General features: G+C 37.8%; 1 protein-coding gene across 5 annotated transcripts in view; it reads left to right on the top strand.

Annotated features, from left to right (window-relative positions):
• The window catches only part of VPS13B (vacuolar protein sorting 13 homolog B), a 778,183-nt gene that overhangs the window by 447,858 nt on the left and 302,850 nt on the right, over positions 1-27,475 (top strand). For all 5 annotated transcript variants that reach the window (XM_029222782.1, XM_029222780.1, XM_029222779.1 and 2 more), the window contains one exon: positions 7,408-7,611. In XM_029222782.1, coding sequence (XP_029078615.1) covers positions 7,408-7,611 — 204 coding nt within the window. The remainder of the gene's footprint in view (positions 1-7,407; positions 7,612-27,475) is intronic.

The following is a 27,475-nucleotide window of genomic DNA, read 5'->3' as shown; positions in this document are numbered from 1 at the left end:
TTGCAACTATTTCTTGTACTATGAAAATGTAGTGCACTAAATCAAAACTCTCTTGAATAAAATATACTTTAATTTTTGGCTTTGCAGTCAGATTGTTTTTCAATTTTAGGCTATTTTTAGTTATAAAATTCTCACTTAGGGAAAACAGCATTTTAAAAGTTATACAATGATTTCCAGTGTTTGAAAAAAATTAAATTATTTCAAATCTTATGTCTGTAACTGTTTATATTTTTATACCTTAAAAAAATATCTAGTGTACCATGAGGTGCAAAATGTACCTTTCACGAGATATCTTGTTCTAATACTGCTTAATAAAAGTTAATGTATGTTATTTGAATGAAAATATTTTGAATATCTTTTCTTAATTTAGTACTGAAAAACAAAGCACTCTGAGTATTCTATATTATAATAACTGGAATTGGTTTTAAGTATGCATAAAACAAAATGGGTATATCTTATAGTTTAAAGAATAAAGATTAGTGAATATTTCAAGTTGAGGAATAGTACATTGTAACAATTGATGAATCTACATTGATACAGCCTAATCACCCAAAGTCCATAGTTTACATTAGGATTTACTCGTTGTTGGACATTATATGGGTTTGGACAGATTTATGATAAGACATGTATCTATCATTATAGTATCATATAGAATATTTTCACTGCCCTGAAAGTCCTCTGAGCATTGCCTATTCATTCCTGCCCCTGACTAACCTGTCTCAGCCATTGATCTTTTATTGTCTCCATAGTTTTACTTTTTCCAAAATGACATAGAGTTGAAATTATACAGTATGTAGCCTTTTCAGATTAGCTTCTTTCACTTAGTAATTTGTCTTTAAAGTTCCTTATGTTTTTTCTTGGCTTGATAGCTCATTTCCTTTTTCTGCTGAATAGTAGGATGTGCCACAGTTTATTTATCCATCCATCTACTAAAGGACATCTTGGTTGATTCCAATTTTGACAATTATGAATAAAGCTGCTATAAACATTCAGGTGCAGGTGTTTGTGTGGACATGTTTTCACCTCCTTTGGGTAAATACCAAGGAGTGCAGTTGTTGGATCATATGGTGAGAGTACGTTTAGTTTTGTAAAAAACCGCCAAACTGTCTTCCAAAGTGGCTATACCATTTTGCATGCCTACCAGCAGTGTATGAGAGTTCCTGTTGTCCCACATCCTTACTAGCATTTGGCATTGTTAGTCTTCTGGATTTTGGCCATTCTAATAGGTGTGCAATGGTATCTTTTTGTTTTAATTTGCTTTTCCCTGTTGACATATGATGTGGAGCATCTTTTGTATATCTTCTTGATCCTGCTCATATTTTAAAAACCTTTTTTCTTCGTTTTAAACAATTATTTTATATTTCATGTGTACTAATGCAGTTTGTGAAGTCTTTGAGGGTCTGTTTCTTCTGCCCATTGTATCTGTTAGTCTCTCATTTCACTTGGAACCAAATCTGCAGAAATTCTTTGAGTTCAGATTGAGTTCATCTCAAGAGAATTTCCTTTTACCTGTCATCTGGTAGCACTGTCTACCTGGCACAAGCCTTTCCAAATTAAAATTTTTTCATGCCACTTTGGAAACTCAACCTCCCAAGTGCTGTCTTACGATGGCAAAGTCTTAGAGGGATTTTTTTTTCTCCCTGTTTAACCCTTTGCTAAGTCTAAGGTCAAAATGGGTAAGTCGGTAAGTTACCTTGTCTCTTTCAGCATGGGCATTAGGAGGGCTTTTTTCCATTTTTTAAGCTTTTTAAAGTTTGAAATACTTGTAGATTCACAAGAAGTTGCAAATACATCTCCTGTGTGCCCTTTACCCAGTTCCCTTCAGTGTAACCTTTCACCAGCTTTATCGGGGTATAATTGACAAGTAAAATTGTAAGATATTCAAAGTGTACAACTTTATGATTTGATATATGTATACATTGTGAAAGGATTCCCCCATTGAGTTAACACATCTATCACCTTTTGTGTGTGTGTGAGAACATGTAAATTCTACTCTCTTAGCAAATTCTTAGTAAATTTCAATTATACGATACAATGTTATCAACTATATTCACCATGATGTTATACATTATATCCTCAGACCTTATTCATTTTATAACAGAGAGTTTGTGCCTTTTAGCCAACCTCTTCCTATTTCCCCAACTGCATAGCCCACGGCAACCACTTTTCTATTCTCTGCTTCTATGAATTTGACATTTTTTTAAATTCCACATATAAGTGATATTATGCAATATCATATGCATATGATAATATGCAATATGCAATTCTCTGGCTTATTTCACTCAGTGTAATATAAATAAGCACTCCGGGTTTATCTATGTTGTCGTAAATGACAGGATTTTCCTTTTTTAAGGCTGAATGATATTTCATTGTATATACAATTGACCCTTGAACACTGCAACACGGGTCCACTCATACACTTTTTTTTTCAATAGTAAATACCGTGAATGTAGAACCACTGAACTGTGGAGGAGGAACTGTGGATATGGAGGGCTGACCATAACTTATACATGGATTCATAACTGCTTGGAGGGTTGGTGCCCCTAAGCCCCAAATTGTTCAAGGGTCAACTGCAGATGCCATATTTTCTTGATCCATTTATTCATTGATGGACACTTAGGTTGTTTCCATACAAGGTATGGAAAAGGCTTTTGTGAACAATGCTGCCATGAACATGGAGTACAGATCTCTCTTTGCGATTAATGATTTCATTTCTTTTGGATATATACCCAGAAGTGGGATTGCTGGGTCATATGCTGGTTCTATTTTTAATTCCTTGAGGAACCTCCATACTGTTTTACATAGTGACTGTATGAGTTTACACTCCCACCAGCAGTGTACAAGGGTTCCCTTTTTTCCATATCCTCCCTGCATTTATTATCCCTTGTCTTATTGCTAATAGATATCCTAACAGGTATGAGGTGATGTCTCATTATGGTTTTGATTTGCATTTTCCTGATGATTAGTGAGCACCTTTTCATGTATCAATACCTTTTGGCCAATTACATGTCTTTGGAAAAATGTCTATTCAGATCCTTTGCTGGTTTTCTTAATTGGGTTGTTTTTTGCTATTGAGTTACATGAGTTCCTCTTATATTTTGAGTATAACCCCTTATCAGACATATACTTGAAATATTTTTATTCTAGAGGTTGCCTTTTCATTTTGTTGGCAGTTTCCTTTGCTGAGTAGAAGATTTTTAGTTTGATATAGTCACACTTGTTTATTTTTGCTTTTGTTACCTTTGCTTTTGGTATCAAATCCAAAAAATCATTGCCAAGACCAGTGTCATAGAGCAGACACCCCTGTGTTTTCTTCTAGGTGTTTTATGGTTTCAGATCTTGCATAACTTCTGGCATAACTATAAGACAATATCTAAACCAGGAAACTGACATCAGTACAATCCACAATTGCATTCAGATTTCACAAGGTTTTTGTTGTTGTTGTTTTGTTTTTTGGCCCATGCCATGTGGCATGCAGGATCTTAGTTCCCTGACCAGGGATTGAACCCGTGCCCCCTGCTGTGGAAGCATGGAGCCCTAACCACTGGACCACCAGGGACTCCCCTCACCAGTTTTATTTTTAATCATTTGTATTTATATGTCTATACGTGTGTCTAGTTTAGTGCAGTTTTACCGCATATGTACATTCATGTAACCACCGTCACAGTCAAGACACAGAACTGTTCTATCACAAGTCTTCCTAGGAGGGCTGTTTTTAATTCACCCTTTGAAGGTTGATGTAGCCCTTCGTGACCCCCGTTTTTTATGCAGTCTCCTATAAATAGATTCATCCATCTCCTTAGGTGGGCCTTGAGCTTTATCTCCTCCTGTGCGATTATCAGAAAATCATTCTCTACAGAATTCAGCAGAAACCCTAAGAGCAAAAGCTGGCTTTGGCAGGTGCTTATTTATTAGTGTTCCTAATTTCACTTTTTTGGGGTGGCTTTGCACCTTCTGTTCTCTAGTGCCAGCTCTGAAATGTGTTTAAAAAGATGCTTTAAATTGTCTGCAAGCATTTTACTTGTTTCAATCAGAAGATTCACTCTGACTTTCTAATATGCCATATTTTGGAAACAGGTAACCATGGAAATATTAAAGAGCATTTATCATTATAGTTTTCATTAAATTTTTTTCATAATTAGAAAAGTTGACTTTGTTTTATCATGGTGCCATGCATCTATGATTAGTTGACAATTAGATATATTATTCATTCAAAACCATATAAGATAATGTACTTCAGGAATGGTCATAAAATTTATAATGGACCTCTTTATGAATAGTTTAATTTTCAGTCATACATTTTATTTATCTCTATAATAGTTTTAATACTGAAATAATTAAAACAGAGAAGTTAAATAATTTCTCCAAGCTCATGGATCATTGAAAAATCTGAGACCAGAGTTCACATAAGTCCTTTTGCTTATCCTGTTTTCTACATCTCAGATTTAAATGGTTTTGCAATTAACTTTTAAGTTGGATTTATATACCCATATACTGTACATTTCTCTAAACTTTCAAATCAGGTTAAAATGACAAGTATATTTTTCAATTTCAAAAGCAAACAGAAAGAAAAGTGTAAAATCTCAAACCCTGGTTCTTCGAAAACTTAAAAGTTTGAAATTAGCATGTTTAGAAGTATTAAGCTATTGCTCAATATACAACCCATTTTTACATGAGAAGAAGAACCTGTGGAAAGTCATGTTTTCCACAGACAGATGACAGGAGGAAAATAGCTTGATTTAAGGCCAAGAGTAAATATGGGGCATTTCAAGCGTAGGTGAAAACTAATGACGTTTGGTGTTTCTCTGGTTTTTATCTTATGACTTTGCAGTTTCTGCAAGTGCCAAGAAAAATAGAAAGGCTGATGTTAATGTTGGGCTAGGTTGCTTTGTTTGTCTTTTAATATAGTACTAATTTTATTTCCAAACATACTTTTTCTTCCTTCAAAGGGATTCTTATAAGTATTTTTTCTTTAAAAGTAGGCTTAGGGAATTTATGTAAATTGTAGAAAGCATTGGCTAGTTTAAAATAAGTAAATATAACTTTTATATGGGGAATGATAATCTAGGGAAATAAGCTAGGCCACCCACTGCCAAAGATATTTGCTGTATGTCAGAGTTTATGTGGCCCTGCAGCAGCAATTTACTGTCTAAAGACTGTGTGTTCTTATTGCTGTGGACAGATAGATTCTCCACTTGAGATTTGTAAACATTTGTGTCAGTTCAAATCAGTGAATTGAAACAGCATTTACTGATTGCTTACTAGGAGATGTAGTTTCTGACTTCAAGAAACGTATGCTAGGGGCTTCCCTCGTGGCACAGTGGTTGAGAGTCCGCCTGCCGATGCAGGGGACACGGGTTCGTGCCCCGGTTCGGGAGGATCCCACATGCCGTGGAGCGTCTGGGCCCATGAGCCATGGCCGCTGGGCCTGCGCGTCCGGAGCCTGTGCTCCACAACGGGAGAGGCCACAGCAGTGAGAGACCTGCGTACCGCAGAAAAAAAAAAAAAAAGAAATGTATGCTATATTGAGAAAGACCGACAGGTCATTGTGATATTCTTGTACTTATAAGTACAGAAGGACCCTAAGAGCACAGATTTGGGAGGAAGGGAGTTTGAAGAAATGGTGGTCAGGAAAGGCTTCATAGAAAGTGAAGTTCGAGCTGTGCCTTTAGAATTAATAGGTTTACACCAATATTCAAATGAAAGGAGAGCATTTGACCGAAATAGGTGTACTCACAATGTTGCTACCTCTCACCTGCACCCCCATTCACTCCTTTTTTCTTTGCCTTCATTAAGGCAAAATGAAAGGGTTCATGGCCGATTTTATGGGCCCTATTTTTAAGGCAATTCTTGGGTTCATGTAAAACTTCAATCCACCTTTCCTTGCATGTCCATTCCTAGATTGTAATTTTCTAAGTTAAAAAAAAGAAAACAAAAACCAGGTTCAGCTCTTACCTTAGGAATAATGAGAGTCCATTCATTCAGTTTCTCTGGTTCCCACTATGATTTCTTGACCAATGCCTGTTTGTTTCCCTGTTCTCTTTTTTGTTTGTTTTTTTTTATCGTTAACACCTTGTGATATTTCCCTACCTGAGCTGCCTGTTCATTCATTTGCAGTCCTCTCCCTGCTCCTCTCTTCACTTGAATTCATTAGCCTTAGCCCTCACCTTCCCTGGCCTAATGCATGCCATCTCCATTCCTGCGCATCTGGCCCAGACATCTGCCATCTTGAGTCTCAGTGGTCATCCACCTTCCATCAGTATTTGACAAGCTTCTGGGCATGGTCTGACCCACACTGTTTACTTAGACAAGAGGTAGTCTTGATCACATTCATACTGTCTCTCTGTAGTTTTCACACTAGGACTCAGTGCTTCCCTCCCTTCTCCCTCCACTAATTAGCTTTATTAGTATTCAATTGATATAATTAATTGTATTTCTTTTCTAATCACTGCAATTGTATCTATACTAGTAAAACTGTTTTTATCCTCTACGTAATTTCACTTTTGTGTTGATTGAAACTTTCATGGGGGACAAATGTTACTTTCCTTTTGATTACTCACTTTAAAGCATCTGTGAACCAACATAATCAAAAAATTACAAACTCAGTCTTATCCGGCTTCTGAATCCTGAATGCTTTTCTTCCCACCCTACCACACTGCCTCGCTATTTTCAGTCTAAAACCTTCATGAAACATTTAACCATTTACTTCTTCTAATCTAGCTTTAAGCTGCTGATAATTTTATTCATTTGCTTAGCCTTGGGTCCAATAAGATCAAAGTTCCAACTCTACATGGACCAGTAATCCTTACTGTGTTTCTACATCAATAAGCAATGTACTCTTGTCAACAATTTAGTCTGTATGATGATGGGTTATATAAAGGACCAAAGGCAAAAGGTAGGGGAGTTAAATAGATTAGAAAGTCTTCATCACCTTTCCTAACAAGACATCAGAATGCTGAGGAAGGGAAAGTAGGTGTTTAGCATTGCAAAGAAGACAGGGTTTTGAGGCAAAACCCTGGATTTAAGTTGCAATTTTGTCCACATAGTAGCTCAGTAACTTTGGCTAAGTCTTTCAACCTCTCTGCATTATTTTCTCTTTAGTAAAAATGGAGATAATAATATGACCTCACAACATCTCAAGGATTTAAATCATAAATGTGAAAGTACTTAGAAAAATAGCAGTGCTGGGAATAATGTAAGAAATCATTATAGGGTAGATACTGTTAAGTGCTAAGTTTTGGGTATGTTTTCAAGTTATTAGTATGTGGTAACTTTCTAATACCTGCCTCATAGATTTGATTAACCCAGTAATCCAAAGGAAAAAAAAGGTAATAACATGATGTTAGCGAGCAAAGTAAACATAGAATACTTATTTTATCTATTCACTTTTTTTCACTGCCTTTACAGGAGAGCCTTGAATTTAGGAATTCTTCGAGACCCTGGATCAGAAATTGAAGACAGACAATACCAAATAGATCTGCAGTCCATCAATATTGGTACTGCGCAGTGGGATCAACTAAAACCAGAGAAGGAAAGTGGCACAGGAGGGGTGCTAACAGAGAATGAAAGAAATTCTCAGAATCCAGCCCTTGAGTGGAATATGGCCAGCAGGTGGGAAATGGTTGAGAAGCTTTCTCCATGTTCTAATATTTCATTGACAGAAGAGCAATTGATGATACAGTCTTTAGCATGACCAACCTAAGTGTTTTGGTATTCTGCATTTCATGATGATCATTAAATATATTTTGTAATTGTAGCTGATGATTTTGCTTGGAAACCTGCTAGTCCTACCACTGTTACACTGCAATTATTACAAATTTAAGGTCGTGTCAGAATTTTTTTTTTAAAGCTCGTTATTTGATGAAAGTTTCCATTTCAGGCTAAGGATTCATTCACATTTTCCCTTAAAATCCATTATATTCAAAGTCAGATTTTTTTAAAGTCTTTCCTTATCAGGTTCTTGTGCTTGTTGCCTTTGTAGATCTTCTTTGAAAAAAATGTTTATTCAAGTCTTTGCCCTTTGTTTTAATAATTTTTATTTTTGGCTGCATTGGGTCTTTGTTGCTGTGTGCAGGCTTTCTCTAGTTGTGGCGAGTGGGGGCTACTCTTTGTTGCAGTGCGCAGGCTTCTCATTGCAGTGGCTTCTCTTGTTGTGGAGCACGGGTTCTAGGTGCACAAGCTTCAGTAGTTGTGGCACACGGGCTCAGTAGTTGTGGCTCATGGGCTCTAGAGTGCAGGCTCAGTAGTTGTGGCACACGGGCTTAGTTGCTCCGTGGCATGTGGGGTCTTCCCAGACCAGGACTCAAACTCACGTCCCCTGCATTGGCAGACAGATTCTTAACCACCACTGTGCCACCAGGGAAGTCCCTTGCCCATTTTTAAATTGAGTTGTCTTTTAGTTGATGATTTGTAGGAGTTCTTTTTTTATTTAACTTTTAAATTTTTAAAATTTTTATTGAAGTAAATCTATTTACAATGTTGTGTTAGTTTCTGGTGTACAGCAAAGTGACTCAGTTATACATATACATATATATTCTTTTTTATATTCTTTTCCATTAGGGTTTATTACAAGATATTGAATATTTCTCTGTGCTATACAGTAGGACTTTGTTGTTTGTTTTATATATAGTAGTTTGTATCTGCTAATCCCAAACTCCTACTTTATCCCTCCACTTATCCCCTTTCCCCCTTGGGTAACCATAAGTTTGTTTTCTATGTCTGAGTTTATTTCTGTTTTGTAAATAAGTTCATTTGTACAATATTTTAGATTCCATATATAAGTGATATCATATGATATTTGTCTTTCTCTGACTTACCTCACTTAGTATGAAAATCTCTAGGTCCATCCCTGTTGCTACAAATGGCATTATTTCTTTCTTCTTAATGGCTGAGTAATATTCCATTGTATATATGTACCACATCTTCTTTATCCATTCATCTGTCGATGGACATTTAGGTTGCTTCCATGTCCTAGCTCTTGTAAATAGTGCTGCTATGAACATTGGGGTACATGTATCTTTCTGAATTAGAGTTTTGTCTGGATATATGCCAAGGAGTGGGATTGCTGGATCATATGGCAACTCTTTTTTTAGTTTTTTAAGGAAGCTCCATACTGTTTTCCATAGAGGCTGCACCAATTTACATTTCCACCAACAGTGTAGGAGGGTTCCCTTTTCTCCACACCCACTCCAGTATTTATTATGTGTAGAAGTCTTTTTGGTGCGGGGAGGGAGTGCCAATTATTTTATTCTGTTCAGACAGAAGAAATTTACAAGAATTTATACAGTTTAGAAATATAGAGATTCCAGTTACACTGTTATTCCTATTACAAAAAATGACTAGTAAGGTAACCAATCAGAATTTCAGTTTCCTTTTGAAAATTGTAATCACAGAACATGGCAATAATTTGTAAAGTCTTAGAGTCTCTGAGACTCTTTATTCAAGTCATATTTTCAAGTACAGATTTGCTTACATAGATAACAAGTTAGCAATAGATGTAAATATTCATACAAGTTTCCCTATGACACGAGAAAATAAAAATATTATGAAAGGTCTCAATATTTTATCAAATCAGATTCTCTGAACTAAATTTAGGATGCAAAACATCATTTCTCCTTAAACAGATGCATGAAAGAAGAGATATCTTCTTTACCTCTTTTTTGTGTAGACTTTTTAATGATGTCCATTGTGACTGGTGTGAAGTGATACCTCATTGTAGTTTTGATTTGCATTTCTCTAATAATTAACGATCTTGAGCATCTTTTCATGTGCCTATTAGCCATCCGTATGTCTTCTTTGGAGAAATGTCTATTTAGGTCTTATGCCCATTTTTCGATTGGGTTGTTTGTTTTTGTTATTGAGTTGTATGAGCTGTTTGTATATTTTGGAAATTAAGCCCTTGTCAGTTACATCATTTACAAACATTTTCTTCCAGTCTGTAGGTTGTCTTTTCATTTTGTTTATGCTTTCCTTTGCTGTGCAAAAGCTTATAAGTTTGATTAGGTCCCATTTGTTTATTTTTGCCTTGGGAGACTGACCTAAGAAAACATTGGTATGATTTATGTCAGAGAATGTTTTGCCTATGTTCTCTTCTAAGACTTTTATGGTGTCATGTCTTATATTTAAGTCTTTAAACCATTTTGAGTTTATTTTTGTGTAGGGTGTGAGGGAGTGTTCTACTTCATTGATTTACATGCAGCTGTCCAGCTTTCCCAACACCACTTGCTAAAGAGACTTCTCCTCCTTTGTCGAAGATTAATTGACCATAGGTATGTGGGTTTATTTCTGGGCTCTCTATTCCACTCCACTGATCCATATGTCTGTTTCTTGTGCCAATACCACACTGTTTTGATCACTGTAGCTTTGTAGTAATGTCTGAAGTTTGGGAGGGTTTTGCCTCTAGGTTTGTTCTTTTTCCTCAATATTGCTTTGGCAATTCTGGGACTTTTATGGTTCCATATAAATTTTTGAAATATTTGTTCTAGTTCTGTGAAAAATGTTATGAGTAATTTGAAAGGGATCACATTAAATCTGTAGTTTGCTTTGGGTAGAATGGCCATTTTAACTATTAATTCTTTCAGTCCCAGAGCATGGGCTATCTTTCTATTTATCTGAATCATCTTCAGTTTCCTTTATCATTGTTTTATAGTTCTCAGCATATAAGTCTTTCACCTCCTTGATGAGGTTTATTCCTAGATTTTTTTTTGATGCAATTTTAAAAGATTGTTTTCTACTTTCCCTTTCTGATATTTCATTGTTAGTGTAAAGAAATGAAACCGATTTCTGTATGTTAATCTTGTATCCTTCTACCTTGCTGAATTTGCTTATCCGTACTAGCAGTTTTTGTGTAGAGTCTTTAGGGTTTTCTATATATAATATCATGTCATCTGCATATAATGACAGTTTTACCTCTTCCCTTCCAATTTGGATACCTTTTATTTCTTTTCCTGTCTGATTGCTGTGGCTAGGGCTTCCAATACTGTGTTGAATAGAAGTGGTGAGAGTGGGCATCCTTGTTTTGTTCCAGATTTTTAGCAGGAAGGCTTTCAACTTTTCACCCATTGAGCATTATGTTGGCTGTAGCTTGTCATAAATTAGCTTTTATTATGTTGAGATATGTTCCCTCTATACCTTCTTTGGTAAGAGGTTTTATCATGAGTGGATGTTGAATTTTGTCAAATGCTTTTTGTGTATCTATTAAGATGATCATGTGGTTTTTGTCTTTTCTTTTGTTGATGTGTGGTGTATTTGCTTATGTTGATTGATTTGCATATGTTGAACCATCCTTGTGACCCTGCAGTGAATCCAACTCGATCATGGTGTGTGATCTTTTTTATGTGTTGTTACATTTGGTTTGCTAATATTTTGTTGAGAATTTTTGCATCTATATTCATCAAAGATACTGATTTGTAATTTTCTTTTTTGATAGTGTCTTTGTCTGGTTTTGGTATCAGGGTGATGGTGGCTTCATAGGATGACTTTGGGAGTGTTCCCTCCTCCTTAGTCTTTTGGAAGAATTTGAGAAGGATTGATATAAGTTCTTTGTATGTTTGGTAGAATTCCCCAGTGAAGCCATCTGGTCCTGGACTTTTGTTTGGAAGGATTTTTCTTTTTTTAACTGCAGATTCTATTTCACTTCTACTCATCAGTCTGTTCAAATTATCTATTTCTTCTTGATTCAGTTTTGGTGGGCTGTATGTATCTAGAAACCTGTGCATTTCTTCTAGCTTGTCCATTTGGTTGGCATATAATTGTTCATAGTATTCTCTTACGGTTTTTTTTTTTTTTTTTGTATTTCTGTGGTATAAGTTGTTATCTCTCCTCCTTCATTTCTTATTTTGTTTATTTGTGTCCCCTCTTCTTGGTGAGCCTGTCCAGAGGTCTTTTAATTTTGTTTACCCTTTCAAAGAACCAGCTCTTGGGACTTCCCTGGTGGTCCAGTGGCTAAGACTCCACACTCCCAAGGCAGGGGGCCCAAGTTCAATCCCTGGTCAGGGAACTAAATCCCACATGCTGCAACTAAAGATCCTGCATGCTACAACTAAAGATCCTGCATGCTACAACTAAAGATCCCACATGCCACAACTAAAGATCCCACATGCCACAACTAAAGATCCCACATGCCACAACCAAAAGATCCCATATGCCACGACTGACATCCCGCACATGGCAGCATAGATCCCACGTGCTGCAACTAAGACCTGGTCCAATGAAATAAATAAATAAATATTTTTTAAAAAGGAAGAAAAACCAGCTCTTGTTTTTATTGATTTTTTTTCTATTTAATCTCTATTTTATTTGTTTCCTCTCTGTTATTTATTATTTCCTTCCTTTTGCTGAGTTTAGGTTTTGTTTGTTCTTTTTCTAATTCTTTTAGGTGGTAGGTTAGGTTGTATATTTGAGATTTTCTTGATTTTGAGGAAGATCTGTGTGAAATTCCCTCTTAGAAATGCTTTTGCTGCATCCCATAGATTTTGTATGGTTGTGTTTTTTTTTTTTTTTTTTTTTTTGGTGGTACACGGGCCTCTCACTGTTGTGGCCTCTCCCGTTGCGGAGCACAGCTCCGGACGCACAGGCTCAGCGACCACGGCTCACGGGCCCAGCCACTCCGCGGCATGTGGGATCTTCCCGGACCGGGGCACGAACCCATGCCCCTTGCATCGGCAGGCAGACTCTCAACCACTGCGCCACCAGGGAAGCCTATGATTGTGTTTTCATTGTCATTTGTCTCAAGGTATTTATTTCCCCTTTGGTTTCATCATTGATCATTGGGTTTTTTTAGTAGCATGTTGTTTAGTCTCTATGTAATCATTTTTTTTTGTTTCTCTTTCTGTGGTTGATTTCTAGTTTCATGCCATTGTGGACAGGAAAGATGCTTGAAATAATTTCTGTCCTCTTAAATTTGTTGTCTTGTTTTGTGTCCCACTATGTGGTCTGTCCTCGAGAATGTTCCATGTGCACTTGAAAAGAACGTGTATTCTGGTTTTTTTGGATGTAATGTCCTGAAAATATCAATTAAGTCTATCTGTTCCATTGTGCCATTTAGGATCTCTATTGCTGTATTGATTCTTCTGACTGGAAGATCTGTTCATTGATGTCATTAGGGTGTTAAACTCTCCTACTATTATTGTATCCTGTCAGTTTCTTTCTTTATGTCTATTAGTATTTGTTTTATGTATCTAGGTGCTCCTATATTGGGTGCATGTATGTTAATGAGTATAATACCTTCTTCTTGTATTATATGCTGTCCTTCTTTATCTTTCTCTATGGCCTTTGTTTTAAAGTCTATTTTGTCTGATATGAGTATTACTACCCTCACTTTGTCATTTCCATTTGCATGAAATATCTTTTTCCATCCTGTCACTTTCAATCTATGTGTTTCCTTTGCCCTAAACTGGGTCTCTTGTAGGCAGCATATTGTAGGCTCTTGTTTCATTACCCAATCTGGTACTCTGTGTCTTTTGATTGGAGCATTTAGTCCATTGATATTTAAGGTAAATATTGGTAGATATGTATTTATTGCCATTTTAAACCTTGTTTTCCAGTTGATTTTGTATTTCTTCTTTGTTCCCTTCTTTTTCTTTTTGTTTTTCCTTTTCTGGTTTGATGGTTTTCTTTTGTACTACGCTTGTGTTCTCTTCTTTTTGGTTTTTGTGAATCTATTGTATGTTTTTGATTTGTGGTTACCAGTTTTTCAGTTATGTTAAACCATTACTATAACTGCTTGCTTTAGACTGACAGTCATATAGGCTCAAACACATTCTGAAAAAAAAAAGTCTACGTTTTCTTACTCCCTTCTCCCACATTTTATGATTTTGGTATTCTCTTTTACAAATTTTCATGTTTATCCTTTTGATGTTCATTGTAGTTATCACTTTCACAGAAAATTTTTCTTTTTTAATCTATGTACTGGCTTATTTAAGTGATTTACTTTCCAACTGTGATTTTCTCCTTCCTATAGATTCTTGTTTCTTTTGTATTTAGAGAAGACCTTTCAATATTTCTTTTAAGATAGCTTTAGTATTGCTGTACTCTTTTAGTTCTTGCTTGTCTGAGAAATTCTTTCTCTCTGCTATTCTAAATGATAATCTTGCTGGGTAGAGTATCCTTGGTTGTTGGTTTTTTCCTTTGAGGACTTTGAATATATCTTGCTAGTCCCTTCTGGTCTGCAACATTTCTATAGGAAATCAGCTGATAGTATTATGGGGGTTCCCTTGTAACTAACTCTTTGTTTTTCTCTTGTTGCCTTAACAATCCTCTCTATAACTTTTGCCATTTTAGTTATGATATGTCGTTGTGTAGGTCTGTTTAGATTCCTCTTGTTTGGGACCCTCTGTGCTTCCTTTACTTGAATACGTTTACTTCCCCAGGTTTGGGAATTTTTCACCCATAATATCTTCAAATACATGTTTGATCCCCTTCTCTCTCCCTTCTCTTTTTGGAACCCCTATTGTGCGTAGGTTGGCACACTTTATATTATCTCGTAGATCTCATATGTTGCTTTCATTTTTTTTTTTTTAACTTGTCTTTCTGTCTGCAGTTCTGACTGGGTAATTTCCATTATTCTGTCTCTTCCAGATCACGTATTCATTCTTCTGTGTCATTTAGTCTGCTATTCATTACTACTAGATTAGGTTTTATCCCCAGGCACAGGAGTGCTAGTAATCCACTTGGATGTCCTGCAGGCACTGCACTCCCAAAGCCACCAGTGGAGTAAATCCCCTGAAGTAGTGCAGCCCCTGGGCATCATCTCAGATTTCAGCCCCACCTCCATGTGTGGGCAACCACTGGCACTTGCATGCTCCCAGGCCTTGTAGGTGTGTAGCTGTGCCTGCTGTGAGCACACCAACAATGAAGATGCTATGGTGGGGCCCCACCCCTCCCTTCAGAGAGTGTATTAGCAACAGCGGACCAGGATATTGCGGCTCAGACCACACTCTAGTCCCTCCAGGCTGTCTCCGTCCAGCCAACCCCAGTCCTCTCCCGAGTCTGTCTGCTGAAGCTCGAGTTTCAACACCCCAGTCCCCGCACACACCAGCAGGCACATGTCTTAGGTTTGGGAGTGCATCGAGGTGGCCAGGACCATCTGTGCTGGTGTCTCTCTGTTCTGCCTGCTGTACTCTGGCTGCTGCACTCTCCTCTGAGCCTCTGAAGCTCCCTATCTATACCAGCTGATCTCCCAGCCAAAGCAGGGGGTTCCCAGGTTGAGCAAACCTTTCCTCTTTCACAACTCCCTCCCAGGAGTACAGGTCCTGTCCTGATTCCTTTTTGTTTTTTTCTTTTGTCCTTCCTGGTTACGTGGTGATATTTCTTGCAGCTTTGGTTGTAAGAGATCTTCTGCCAGCATTCAGTAGGTATTCTGTGAGAATTGTTCCACATGTAGATGTAGTTTTGATTTATTTGTGAGAGGAGGTGAGCTCCACATCCTTCTGTTCCACCATCTTGATCTGGGCCAGGAGTTCTTTATTTTTTATGAGTACTATACCCTTATCAGATATATGATTTACAAATGATCTTTTCATTTTCTTGGTAATGATCTTTGATGCACAAGTTTTTAACTTCAATAAAGTCTCATCTATTTTTTTCTCTTGTTGCCTATGCTTTTGGTGTCATATCTAAGAATCCATTGCCAAATTCACGGTCATGAAGATTTATCCCTGTATTATTCTAAGAGTCTTATGGGTTTAGTGCTTATAATTAGGTTGTTGATTTATTTTAATGTTTTTTGTTTGTTTATTTTTGTATACAGTATGTAATAAAAGCCCAACCTCGTTCTTTTGCATGTTGGATATCCAGTTGTCCCAGCACCATTTGCTGAAGAGAGCGTTCTTTTCCCATTGAATGGTCTTGGCACCCTTGTCAAAAATTAACCAACTTTTGAACATCCAATTTATGCCATGGCATGTCTTTTACACCAAAGATACAAAATAAAATAACTTCTAATATGTGTCTATCCCTTTCAGAGCTCATCACCCAATCAGAAAAACAGACAGGTTAATTAACTATTCAGGTACAATGTGGAAAAGTCCTCTGATAGATATAAGTAAATATACTTAGGATTATAGAAAAGCCACATCAAAATTGAGATAAACACACTTCATGCATATAAGACATCGCAGGCTAATAGATGTGACATAACACATAAACAGAAGAATAAAATAAATCTAAAATTGATGTATGTATATATGGAAACTAAAAAAAAAAAATGGTTCTGATGAACCTAGGGGCAGCACAGAAATAAAGACACATGCGTAGAGAATGGACTTGAGGACCTGGGGAGGGGGAGGGGAGGCTGGGACAAAGTGAGAGAGTAGCATTGACATATATACACTACCAAATGTAAAGTAGATAGCTAGTGGGAAGCAGCCTATAGCACAGGGAGATCAGCTCAGTGCTTTGTGTCCACCTAGAGGGGTGGGATAGGGAGTGTGGGAGGGAGGGATATGCAAGAGGGAAGAGATATGGGGATATATGTATACATATAGCTGATTCACTTTGTTATACAGCAGAAACTAACACAACATTGTAAAGCAATTATACTCCAATAAGATGTTTTAAAAAAAATGTGGAGTGATTTAGAAGGGGCTAAATGGAGATTGGAGGGGGAAGTGCCAAAAATGGAACCCCACGTGGCTCTCTAGCACCGTCGCTAGATGATGCTATGTGTAATTTTGCATGCTGATTATGTTCCACTTGTAATGTTGGAATTTTCCTTATTATTATAAATCCTTGGCCCCCAAATGTTCCGTTAAATGGATATTCACAACTTAAAAAAATAAAGATAAAACTAAAATAAAATCGATGTAGGTACAAATAGAGAATTAAAAGAAAGAAATGAATGACTAGCTCTGTGCGTGGGTTCTCAGGGAAGGTTTCACAGAATATATGGCTTTTGAATTTGTTTCCACAAAGTACGAGTGGCAGGAGAGGGGAGGGGGCATTTTGAACTAAGAAAGCTACTGCAGTATAAAAACTTGGCATGTTTTATTCACTTCTGAATACCAAGCACATAGTATCATGCTTGGCACATAATAGGAAGTTCGTGAAGATTTGAGTGAAATAATGAGAGATCAAATGATTAGATGATTAAGTAAAGCTAACAAACCAAGTGACTGAATCTGAGTGTTCCTGAGAGATACTGATTCAAATAAAGACAAGAATTTTTAGATCTGATGTTGTTTAGTTCTGCTGATTAATCTTGACAGAAATACAAACAGAACCATAATATCATTAGATTTTTGTTTTTCAATAGGTATTACAGGTAGAACTCAAAAGATGTACAGTGAAGAATAATTTACTGCCTTCCTTAACCGTTATTAAATGGCAGTCTTTATAATGGTTTTCATTTATTCCTCCTGATACATTACTCACATTTTGTCTGTAATCATAATGTGCTTCTGTGTGAGTGATTGTGAGAAGGAAGCAGGGAAGTGTTAAGCATAAGGAATCATCAAATTTTAAAACTCGCAGATCTCTTGCTTCCAAAACCTTAATTTTTCAGCTGACGGAATACATCAGGGTTCAATCAGGGCAGGACAGCCACTATAAGTATTGTAACATAAGGGATTTATTTTAGGAGTAAGACCTTATCCAATTGTGGAAGAAGCTGGGTGACCTGGGTAAAAATTTGTAGCACCCCAGGGAACCTGGGAAGCCAGGCATGTCCAGTGGCTGGAGGGAGCACCAAAGGCTGGTAGGCAAGTCCATGGGAGGTTATTGCTTCTGCTTCTGGAGTTGAGCCTGCAGTTGCTATTGGCCAGCAGAGCCAACAATCAGGAACAAGTCACAAAGGTGGGTAGAGTGAGGACAAGCTGGAATCTGCTGGTACCTCTGCATCGTAATTTCACTGCTATTTAAAACAGTATGACTGTCAGAGAATATTATCTGTTATTTCTCTTCCACATTCCAACTCTCTTGCAATTTTCTTTCTAAACTCTGAACCGTTCTTAGCAAGTTACAGAACAAAACCACTACAGCAAACTAAGTTTGAGGAGATTCCTTTGCTTGTCTAGTGTCACTTAAAAATACAGCTAAGTGTGGAACCTCGGTTTGCTTCCTCTTAGTCAATTACTTTTCTTGTACTCAGTACTCTGACCCCTTACTCTTATGCTAAGTTCATTGTTAGTTAATCACCTGTTTTCTTTTAGCAACCATTTTTACTGCATCTGGGCTTATTTTTATAATCTGAGGTAATGAAGTGATGAGAACTAAAATAACCTGTACTGATGTCTGCCATGTTCAGGTTACACATTAAAATCACTATTGCTGTTTGACATGGTGATTAGAGCTTTCAGGGTGTTGGGATGGTGTGGAAAGTTTATCTTGTAATTTCCCGAAAATGCCAATGAGCCTTAATTCTCCAAGTTAATATGAGTTTCTTGTTTGTAATATTTAAAGATAAAATTTGAATGGAGTTGAAAACTACAGTTAAAAAATAAATAATTTAGTTTTTATAGCAAATGCTTTTATTTGGCCCTCTCACTATCTGTGTTTGATTTCCTTGTGTAAATTACCTTTCTGACTTTATTGAGAGAAATAGAACATATTTATTTGTTTGAGTATTTTGATGTACATGGACCACATTACATATACTACCCTTTGGCCTTTTTCACCACACATAGGATTTTTTTTTAATTAATTAATTAATTTTATTTTTGGCTGCGTTGAGTCTTCATTGCTGCGCAAGGGCTTGATCTAGTTGTGGCGAGCGGGGGATACTCTTCGTTGTGGTGCATGGGCTTCTCATTGCAGTGGCTTCTCTTTTTGAGGAGCATGGGCTCTAGGTGTGAGGGCTTCAGTAGTTGTGGCACTCGGGCTCAGTAGTTGTGGCTCACAGGCTCTAGAGCTCAGGCTAAGTAGTTGTGGCGCACGGGCTTAGTTGCTCCGCGGCATGTGGGACCTTCCCAGTCCAGGGCTTGAACCCGCATTCCCTGCACTGACAGGCAGATTCTCAACAACTGCATCACCAGGGAAGACCCACAGATAGGATTTTTTTAAATTGTTATTACTGTGTTTACTTAGCAGGCTGAATTTGAATTTGACACAATCTTAAAATCTATCTGTTCTGTGCTCCACAGGGTAAGTAACATTGACTATGTGGAAGTATGGCATTATGTTGCTATTAAAGTACCTGAAGCATGAATAATGCCTTAATTCTGAGAGATCATGACTATTCATTGTTATCTTAGATTTTTACTTTTTTTTTTTATATTTGCTTCTGATATTTTTTTAACATCTTTATTGGAGCATAATTGCTTTACAATGGTGTTTTAGTTTCTGCTATATAAAAAGGGAATCAGCTATACTATACATATATCTCCATATATCCTCCCTCTTGCATCTCCCTCCCTCCCACCCTCCCTATCCCACCCATCTAGGTGGTCACAAAGCACTGAGCTGATCTGCCTGTGCTATGCGACTGCTTCTCACTAGCTATCGATTTTACATTTGGTAGTGTATGTATGTACATACCACTCTCTCACTTTGTCTCAGCTTACCGTTCCCCCTCCCCGTGTCCTCAAGTCCATTCTATAGTAGGTCTGCATCTTTATTCCCATCCTGCCCCAAGGTTCTTCATGACCATTCTTTATTTTTTAGATTCCATATACATGTGTTAGCATACGGTATTTGTTTTTCTCTTTCTGGCTTACTTCACTCTGTATGACAGATTCTAGGTCCATCCACCTCACTACAAATACCTCAGTTTCGTTTCCTTTTATGATTGAGTTTTATTCCATTGTATATATGTGCCACATCTTCTTTATTCATCTGTCGATGGACACTTAGGTTGCTTCCATGTCCTGGCTATTGTAAATAGTGCTGCAATGAACATTGTGGTACATGACTCTTTTTGAGTTATGGTTTTCTCAAGGTGTATACCCAGTAGTGGGATTGATGGGTGATATGATCGTTCTATTTTTAGTATTTTAAGGGACCTCCATACTGTTCTCCATAGTGGCTGTATCAATTTACATTCCCACCAACAGTGCAAGAAGGTTCCCTTTTCTCCACACCCTCTCCAGCATTTGTTTGTAGATTTTTGATGATGGCCATTCTGACTGGTGTGAGGTGATACCTCATTGTAGTTTTGATTTGTGTTTCTCTAATGATTAATAATGTTGAGCATTCTTTCATGTGTTTGTTGGCAATCTGTATATCTTCTTTGGAGCAATGTATACTTAGGTCTTCTGCGCATTTTTGGACTGGTTGTCTTTTTTGATATTGAGCTGCATGAGCTGCTTGTAAATTTTGGAGATTAATCCTTTGTCAGTTGCTTCATTTGCAAATATTTTCTCCTATTCTGAGGGTTGTTGTTTTGTCTTGTTTATGGTTTTCTTTGCTGTGCAAAAGCTTTTCAATTTCATTAGGTCCCATTTGTTTATTTTTGTTTTTATTTCCATTTTTCTAGGAGGTGGGTCAAAAAGGATCTTGCTGTGATTTATGTCATAGAGTGTTCTGCATATGTTTTCCTCTAAGAGTTTTATAGTGGCTGGCCTTACGTTTAGGTCTTTAATCCATTTTCAGTTTATTTTTGTCTGTGGTGTTAGGGAGTGTTCTAATTTCATTGTTTTAGATGTAGCTGTCCACTTTTCTCAGCACCACTTATTGAAGAGGCTGTTTTCTCTCCATTGTATATTCTTGCCTTGTTTATCAAAGACAAGGGGACCATATGTGCGTGGCTTTATCTCTGGGCTTTCTATCCTGTTCCATCGATATGTATTTCTCTTTTTGTGCCAGTACCATACTATCTTGATTACTGTAGCTTTGTAGTATAGTCTGAAGTCAGGGAGCCTGATTCCTCCAGCTCCGTTTTTCTTTCTCAAAATTGCTTGGCTATTTGGGGTCTTTTGTGTTTCCATACAAATTGTGCAATTTTTTGTTCTAGTTCTGTGAAAAATGCCACTGGTAGCTTGATAGGGATTGCATTGAATCTGTAGATTGCTTTGGGTAGTACAGTCATTTGCACAATGTTGCTTCTTCCAGTCCAAGAACATGGTATATCTCTCCATCTGTTTGTATCATCTTTAATTTCTTTCATCAGTGTCTTACAGTGTTCTGCATACAGTTCTTTGGTCTCCTTAGGTAGGTTTATTCCTAGGTATTTTATTATTTTTGTTGCAGTGGTAAGTGGGAGTGTTTCCTTAATTACTCTTTCAGATTTTTCATCATTAGTGTATAGGAATACAAGAGATTTCTGTGCATTAATTTTATATCCAGCTTCTTTACAAAATACATTGATTAGCTCTAGTAGTTTTCTGCTAGCATCTTTGGGATTCTCTATATATAGTATCATGTCATCTGCAAACTGTGACATTTTTACTTCTTCTTTTCCGATTTGGTTCCTTTTATTTCTTTTTCTTCTCTGATTGCTGTGCCTAAAACATCCAAAAGTATATTGAATAATAGTAGTGAGAGTGTGCAACCTTGTCTTGTTCCTGATCTTAGTGGAAATGCTTTCAGTTTTTCACCATTCAGAATGATGTTGGCTGTGGGTTTGTTATATAAGACCTTTATTATGTTGAGGTAAGTTCCGCCCATACCTACTTTTTGAAGAGTTTTTATCATAAATGGGATGTGAATTTTATCGAAAGCTTTTTCTGCATCTATTCAGATAATCATATAGTTTTTCTCCTTCAATTTGTTAATATGGTTTATCACATTGATTGATTTCATATATTGAAGAATCCTTGCGTTCCTGGGATAAACCCCACTTGATCATGGTGTATGATCCTTTTAATGTGCTGTTGGATTCTGTTTGCTAGTATTTTATTGAAGATTTTTGCATCTATGTTCATCAGTGATGTTGGTCTGTAGTTTTTTTTGTGTGTGACATCGTTGTCTGGTTTTGGTATCAGGGTGATGGTGGCCTCATAGAATGAGTTTGTGAGTGTTCTTTCCTCTGCTATATTTTGGAAGAGATTGAGAAGGATAGGTGTTAGCTCTCCTCTAAATGTTTGATAGAATTCACCTGTGAATCCTCCTGGTCCGGGGCTTTTGTTTGCTGGAATATTTTTAATCACAGTCTCAATTGCAGTGCTTGTGATTGGTCTGTTTATATTTTCTGTTTCTTCTTGGTTCAGTCTCGGAAGGTTGTGCTTTTCTAAGAATTTGTCCATTTCTTCCAGGTTGTCCATTTTATTGGCCTAGAACTGCTTGTAGTAATCCCTCATGATCTTTTGTATTTCTGCAGTGTCAATTGTTACTTCTCCTTTTTCATTTCTCATTCTATTGATTTTAGTCTTCTCCCTTTTTCTCTTGATGAGTCTGGCTAATGGTTTATCAATTTTGTTTATCTTCTCAAAGAATCTACGTTTAGTTTTATTGATGTTAGCTGTTGTTTCCTTCATTTTATTTCATTTATTTCTGATCTGATCTTTATGATTTCTTTTCTTCTGCTATCTTTGGGGTTTTTTGGTTCTTCTTTCTCTAATTTCTTTAGGTTTAAGGTTAGGTTATTTATGTGAGATGTTTCTTGTTTCTTAAGGTAGGATCGTATTGCTATAAACTTCCCTCTTAAAACTGCTTTTGCTGCATCCGATAGGTTTTGGGTTGTTCTGTTTTCATTGTCATTTGTTTCTAGGTATTTTTTGATTTCCTCTTTGATTTCTTCAGTGATCACTTCGTTATTAAGTAGTGTATTGTTTAGCCTCCATGTGTTTGTATTTTTTACAGATTTTTTTTCCTGTAATTTGTATCTACTCTCATAGCTTTGTGGTTGGAAAATATAGTTGATACGATTTCAGTTTTCTTAAATTTACCAAGGCTTTATTTGTGACCCATGATACGATCTATCCTGGAGAATGTCTCATGACACTTGGGAAAAACAGTGTATTCTGTTGTTTTTCGATGGAATGTCTTATAGATATCAATTAAGCCCATTTTGTTTAATGTATCATTTAAAGCTTGTGTTTCCTTATTTATTTTCATTTTGGATGATCTGTCCATTGGTGAAAGTGGGGTGTGCAACTTCGCTACTATGATTGTGTTACTGTCAATATTCCCTTTTATGGCTGTTAGCGTTTGCCTTATGTATTGAGGTGCTCCTATGTTGGGTACATAAATTTTTTTTTTGGTATGTGGGCCTCTCGCCGTTGTGGCCTCTCCCGTTGCAGAGCGCAGGCTCCGGATGCGCAGGCTCAGCGGCCATGGCTCACGGGCACAGCTGCTCTGCAGCACGTGGGATCTTCCCAGACAGGGGCACAAACCCATGTCCCCTGCATCGGCAGGCGGACTCTCAACCACTGCGCCACCAGGGAAGCCCATAAATATTTACAATTGTTATATTTTCTTCTTGGATTGATCCCTTGATCTTTATGTAGTGTCTGTCTTTTCCTCTTGTACTAGTCTTTCTTTTATAGTCTATTTTGTCTGATATGAGAATTGCTACTCCAGCTTTCTTCTGATTTTCTTTTGCATGGAATATCTTTTTCCATCCCTTCTACTTTCAGTCTGTGTGTCCCTAGGTCTGAAGTAGGTCTCTTGTAGACAGCATATATACGAATCTTGTTTTGGTATCCATTCAGCCAGTCTACGTCTCTTGGTTGGAGCATTTAATCCATTTACATTTAAGGTAATTATTTACATATATGTTTCTATTACCATTTTCTTAATTGTTTTGGGTTGGTTATCACAGGTCTTTTCCTTCTCTTGTGTTTCCTGCCTAGAGAAGTTCCTTTAGCATTTGTTGTAAAGCTGGTTTCGTGGTGCTGAATTCTCTTAGCTTTTGCTTGTCTGTAAAGATTTTAATTTCTCCATCAAATCTGAATGAGGTCCTTGCTGGGTAGAATAATCTTGGTTGTAGCTTTTTTCCCTTTCATCACTTTAAATATGTCTTGCCACTCCCTTCTGGCTTGCAGAGTTTCTGCTGAAAGATAAGCTGTTACCCAATGGGGAGTCCCGTACATGTTATTTGTTGTTTTTCCCTTGCTGCTTTTAATATTTTTTCGTTGTATTTAATTTTTGATAGTTTGATTAATATGTGTCTTGGCGTGTTTCTCCTTGGATTTATCCTGTATTGACTCTCTTTGCTTACTTGATTAACTATTTCTTTTCCCATATTAGGGAAGTTTTCAACTATAATCTCTTCAGATATTTTCTCAGTCCCTTTCTTTTTCTCTTCTTCTTCTGGGACCCCTATAATTCGAATGTTGGTGTGTTTAATGTTGTCCCAGAGGTCTCTGAAACTGTCCTCAATTCTTTTCATTCTTTTTCCTTTATTCTGCTCTGCAGTACTTATTTCCACTATTTTATCTTCCAGGTCACTTCTCCGTTCTTCTGCCTCAGTTATTCTGCTATTGATTCCTTCTAGAGAATTTTTAATTTCATTTCTTGTGTTGCTCATCATTGTTCATTTGCTCTTTTGTTCCTCTAGGTCCTTATTAAACATTTCTTGTATTTTCTCCATTCTATTTTCAAGATTTTGGATCATCTTTACTATCATTACTCTGAATTCTTTTTCAAGTAGACTGCCTATTTCCTTTCATTTGTTTGGTCTGGTGAGTTTTTACCTTGCTCTTTCATCTGCTGTGTATTTCTGTGTGTTGTCATTTTGCTTAACTTACCGTTTGGGGTCTCCTTTTCGCAGGCTGCAGGTTCGTAATTCCCATTTTTTTTGGTGTCTGTCCCCAGTGGCTAAGGTTGGTTCAGTGGGTTGTATAGGCTTCCTGGTGGAGGGGACTAGTGCCTGTTTTCTGGTGGGTGAGGCTGGGTCTTGTCTTTCTCCTGGGCAGGTCCATGTGTGGTGGTGTGTTTTGGGGTGTCTGTGGCCTTATTATGATTTTAGGCAGCCTCTCTGCTAATGTGTGGGGTTGTGTTCCTGTCTTGCAAGTAGATTGACATAGGGTGTCCAGCACTGGAGCTTGTTCGTCATTGAGTGGAGCTGGGTCTTGGCGTTGCGATGGAGATCTCTGGGAGATTTTCACTGTTTGATATTATGTGGTGCTGGGACGTCTTTGGTGGACCAGTGTCCTGAACTCGGCTCTCCCACCTCAGCGGCCCAGGCCTGACACCTGGCCAGAGCACCAAGACCCTGTCATCCGCATGGCTCAGAATAAAAGGTTGAAAAAAAGAAAGAGAAAAATAAATAAAATAAAATAAAGTTATTAAAAATAAAAAAGGATTAAAAAGTATTAAGAAAAAGAAAGAAAGAAAGAAGAGAGCAACCAAACCAAAAAACAAATCCACCAGTAATAACAACCACTAAAAACTATACTAAAAAAACAAAAACAAAAAACAGACAGACCCTTAGGACAAATGGTAAAATCAAAGCTATACAGACAAAATCACACAGAGACACATACACGTACACACTCACAAAAAGACAAAAAGGGAAAATATCATTGCTCCCAAAGTCCACTGCCTCAATTTGGAATGAATCATTGTCTCTTCAGGTATTCCACAGATGCAGGTTACATCAAGTTGATTGTGGAGATTTAATCCACTGCTCCTGAGGCTGCTGGGAGAGATTTTCCTTTCTCTTCTTTGTTTGCACAGCTCCCGGGGTTCACCTTTGGATTTGACCCCGCCTCTGCATGTAGGTCATCTGAGGGCGTCTGTTCTTCGCTCGGACAGGACGGGGTTAAAGGAGCTGCTGATTAGGGGGCTCTGGCTCACTCAGTCTGTGGAGAGGGAGGGGTACGGATGCGGGGTGAGCCTGTGGCGGCAGAGGCCGGTGTGACGTTGCACCAGCCTGAGGCGTGCCATGCGTTCTCCCGGGGAAGTTGTCCCTGGATCACGGGACCCTGGCCGTGGCAGGCTGCACAGGCTCCCCGGAAGGGGGTTGTGGCTAGTGACCTGTGCTCGCACACAGGCTTCTTGGTGGCTGCAGCAGCAGCCTTAGTGTCTCATGCCCATCTCTGGGGTCTGTGCTGATAGCCACGGCTCGCGAGCGTCTCTGGAGCTCCTTTAAGCTGCGCTCTTAATCCCCTCTCCTCGCACACCAGGAAACAAAGAGGGAAGAAAAAGTCTCTTGCCTCTTTGGCAGTTCTGACCTTTTTCCCAGACTCCCTCCCGGCTAGCTGTGGCACACTGGCCCCTTTCAGACTGTGTTTAGGCAGCCAACCCCAGTCCTCTCCCTGGGATCCGACCTCTGAAGCCCAAGCCTCAGCTTCGAGACCCCGCCCGCCCTGGCAGGTGAGCAGACAAGCCTCTCAGACTGGTGAGTGCTGGTCAGCACCGGTCCCCTGTGAGCAAATCTCTCCGCTTTGCCCTCCGCACCCCTGTTGCTACGCTCTCCTCCGTGGCTCCGAAGCTGCTTCCCCCCCACTCAACCCCGCGTCTCCGCCAGTGAAGGGGCTTCCTAGTGTGTGGAAACCTTTCCTCTTTCACAGCTCCCTCCCACTGGTGCAGGTCCTGTTCCTATTCTTTTGTCTCTGTTTTTTCTTTTTTACTTTTACCCTTCTCAGATACGTGGGGAGTTTCTTGCCTTTTGGGAGGTCTAAGGTCTTCTGCCAGCGTTCAGTAGGTGTTCTGTAGGAGTTGTTCCACATGTAGATGTATTTCTGATGTATTTGTGGGGGGGAAGGTGATATCCACGTCTTACTCCTCCACCATCTTGAAGGTCTCCTCCCATTTTTACTTTTTGAAGTAAAGTATTACCCACATGTTCATAGGAGCCCTTGCATATTTTGATTTGTGATTCATCAAACATGAGATTTTTCCAGAATTGTACCTGAAATCATAAACAAGAATGTGGAAGAAAAGCATTTTCTTTGTTTTTACTCTTCCACCTGAAAACCATCACTTTTGTCTTTATTTGTAAGGATGTCAAGCTAATGCCTAAGCAAAATTATAAAACAGAAGTTAGTCTAATTCCCATAGTTTATCGATTAATGCCTGGGGTGATCTAAACCTTCTTAAATTGTATGATTTTATAATAACCCCCTTAAACTTTTTCGTGGGTTTACGTGAGAGAATGTGTTTTCTCCTGCTGCTTAAAGTACCTGGGAACTGAGTGTGAAGGGAAAAGGCGACCTGGTACAGCAGGAAGGAGCAGTTAGTTTATACTTCCCAACAGCCAGCAAATATTTTCTACCTTATATATTGGCTGAAGGTATCCTTGGCAACTTGAAAAGGTGACATAGAGGTTAAAGGATAAAGATGTGTCTTGTCCAGCCTTACTCTTCTTTATATCTTAGCATAGTTACTGCAGACAATAGGTACTCAAAATCTCATAAAATATTTAAGTTGAATATAATCATCATAATCGTATATCATACATTTTATTTTAATTGCATTAGAAAGTCACCAGATAGTGTTCCTCTTGGAAGGAAAAGAAAAAAACCACACACGCACACACACACACACACACACACACACACACACACACACACATACTAAAATGATCTTCAACTCTTAACTAAATATTTGATTTTTAAAGTTACCTTACAAATCAAATGACTTATCCTTATGACTATCTAAAAATAAGAGAAATCTGTAAAAATAGGTATAGTTAATAAAATTATAACCAATAATTTTC

Source organism: Monodon monoceros, unplaced genomic scaffold, assembly GCF_005190385.1.
Source record: "Monodon monoceros isolate NGI ecotype Baffin Bay Population unplaced genomic scaffold, NGI_Narwhal_1 Super_Scaffold_14, whole genome shotgun sequence".
Lineage (NCBI taxonomy): Eukaryota > Metazoa > Chordata > Mammalia > Artiodactyla > Monodontidae > Monodon > Monodon monoceros.
This window is presented reverse-complemented; position numbering and strand designations above follow the sequence as displayed.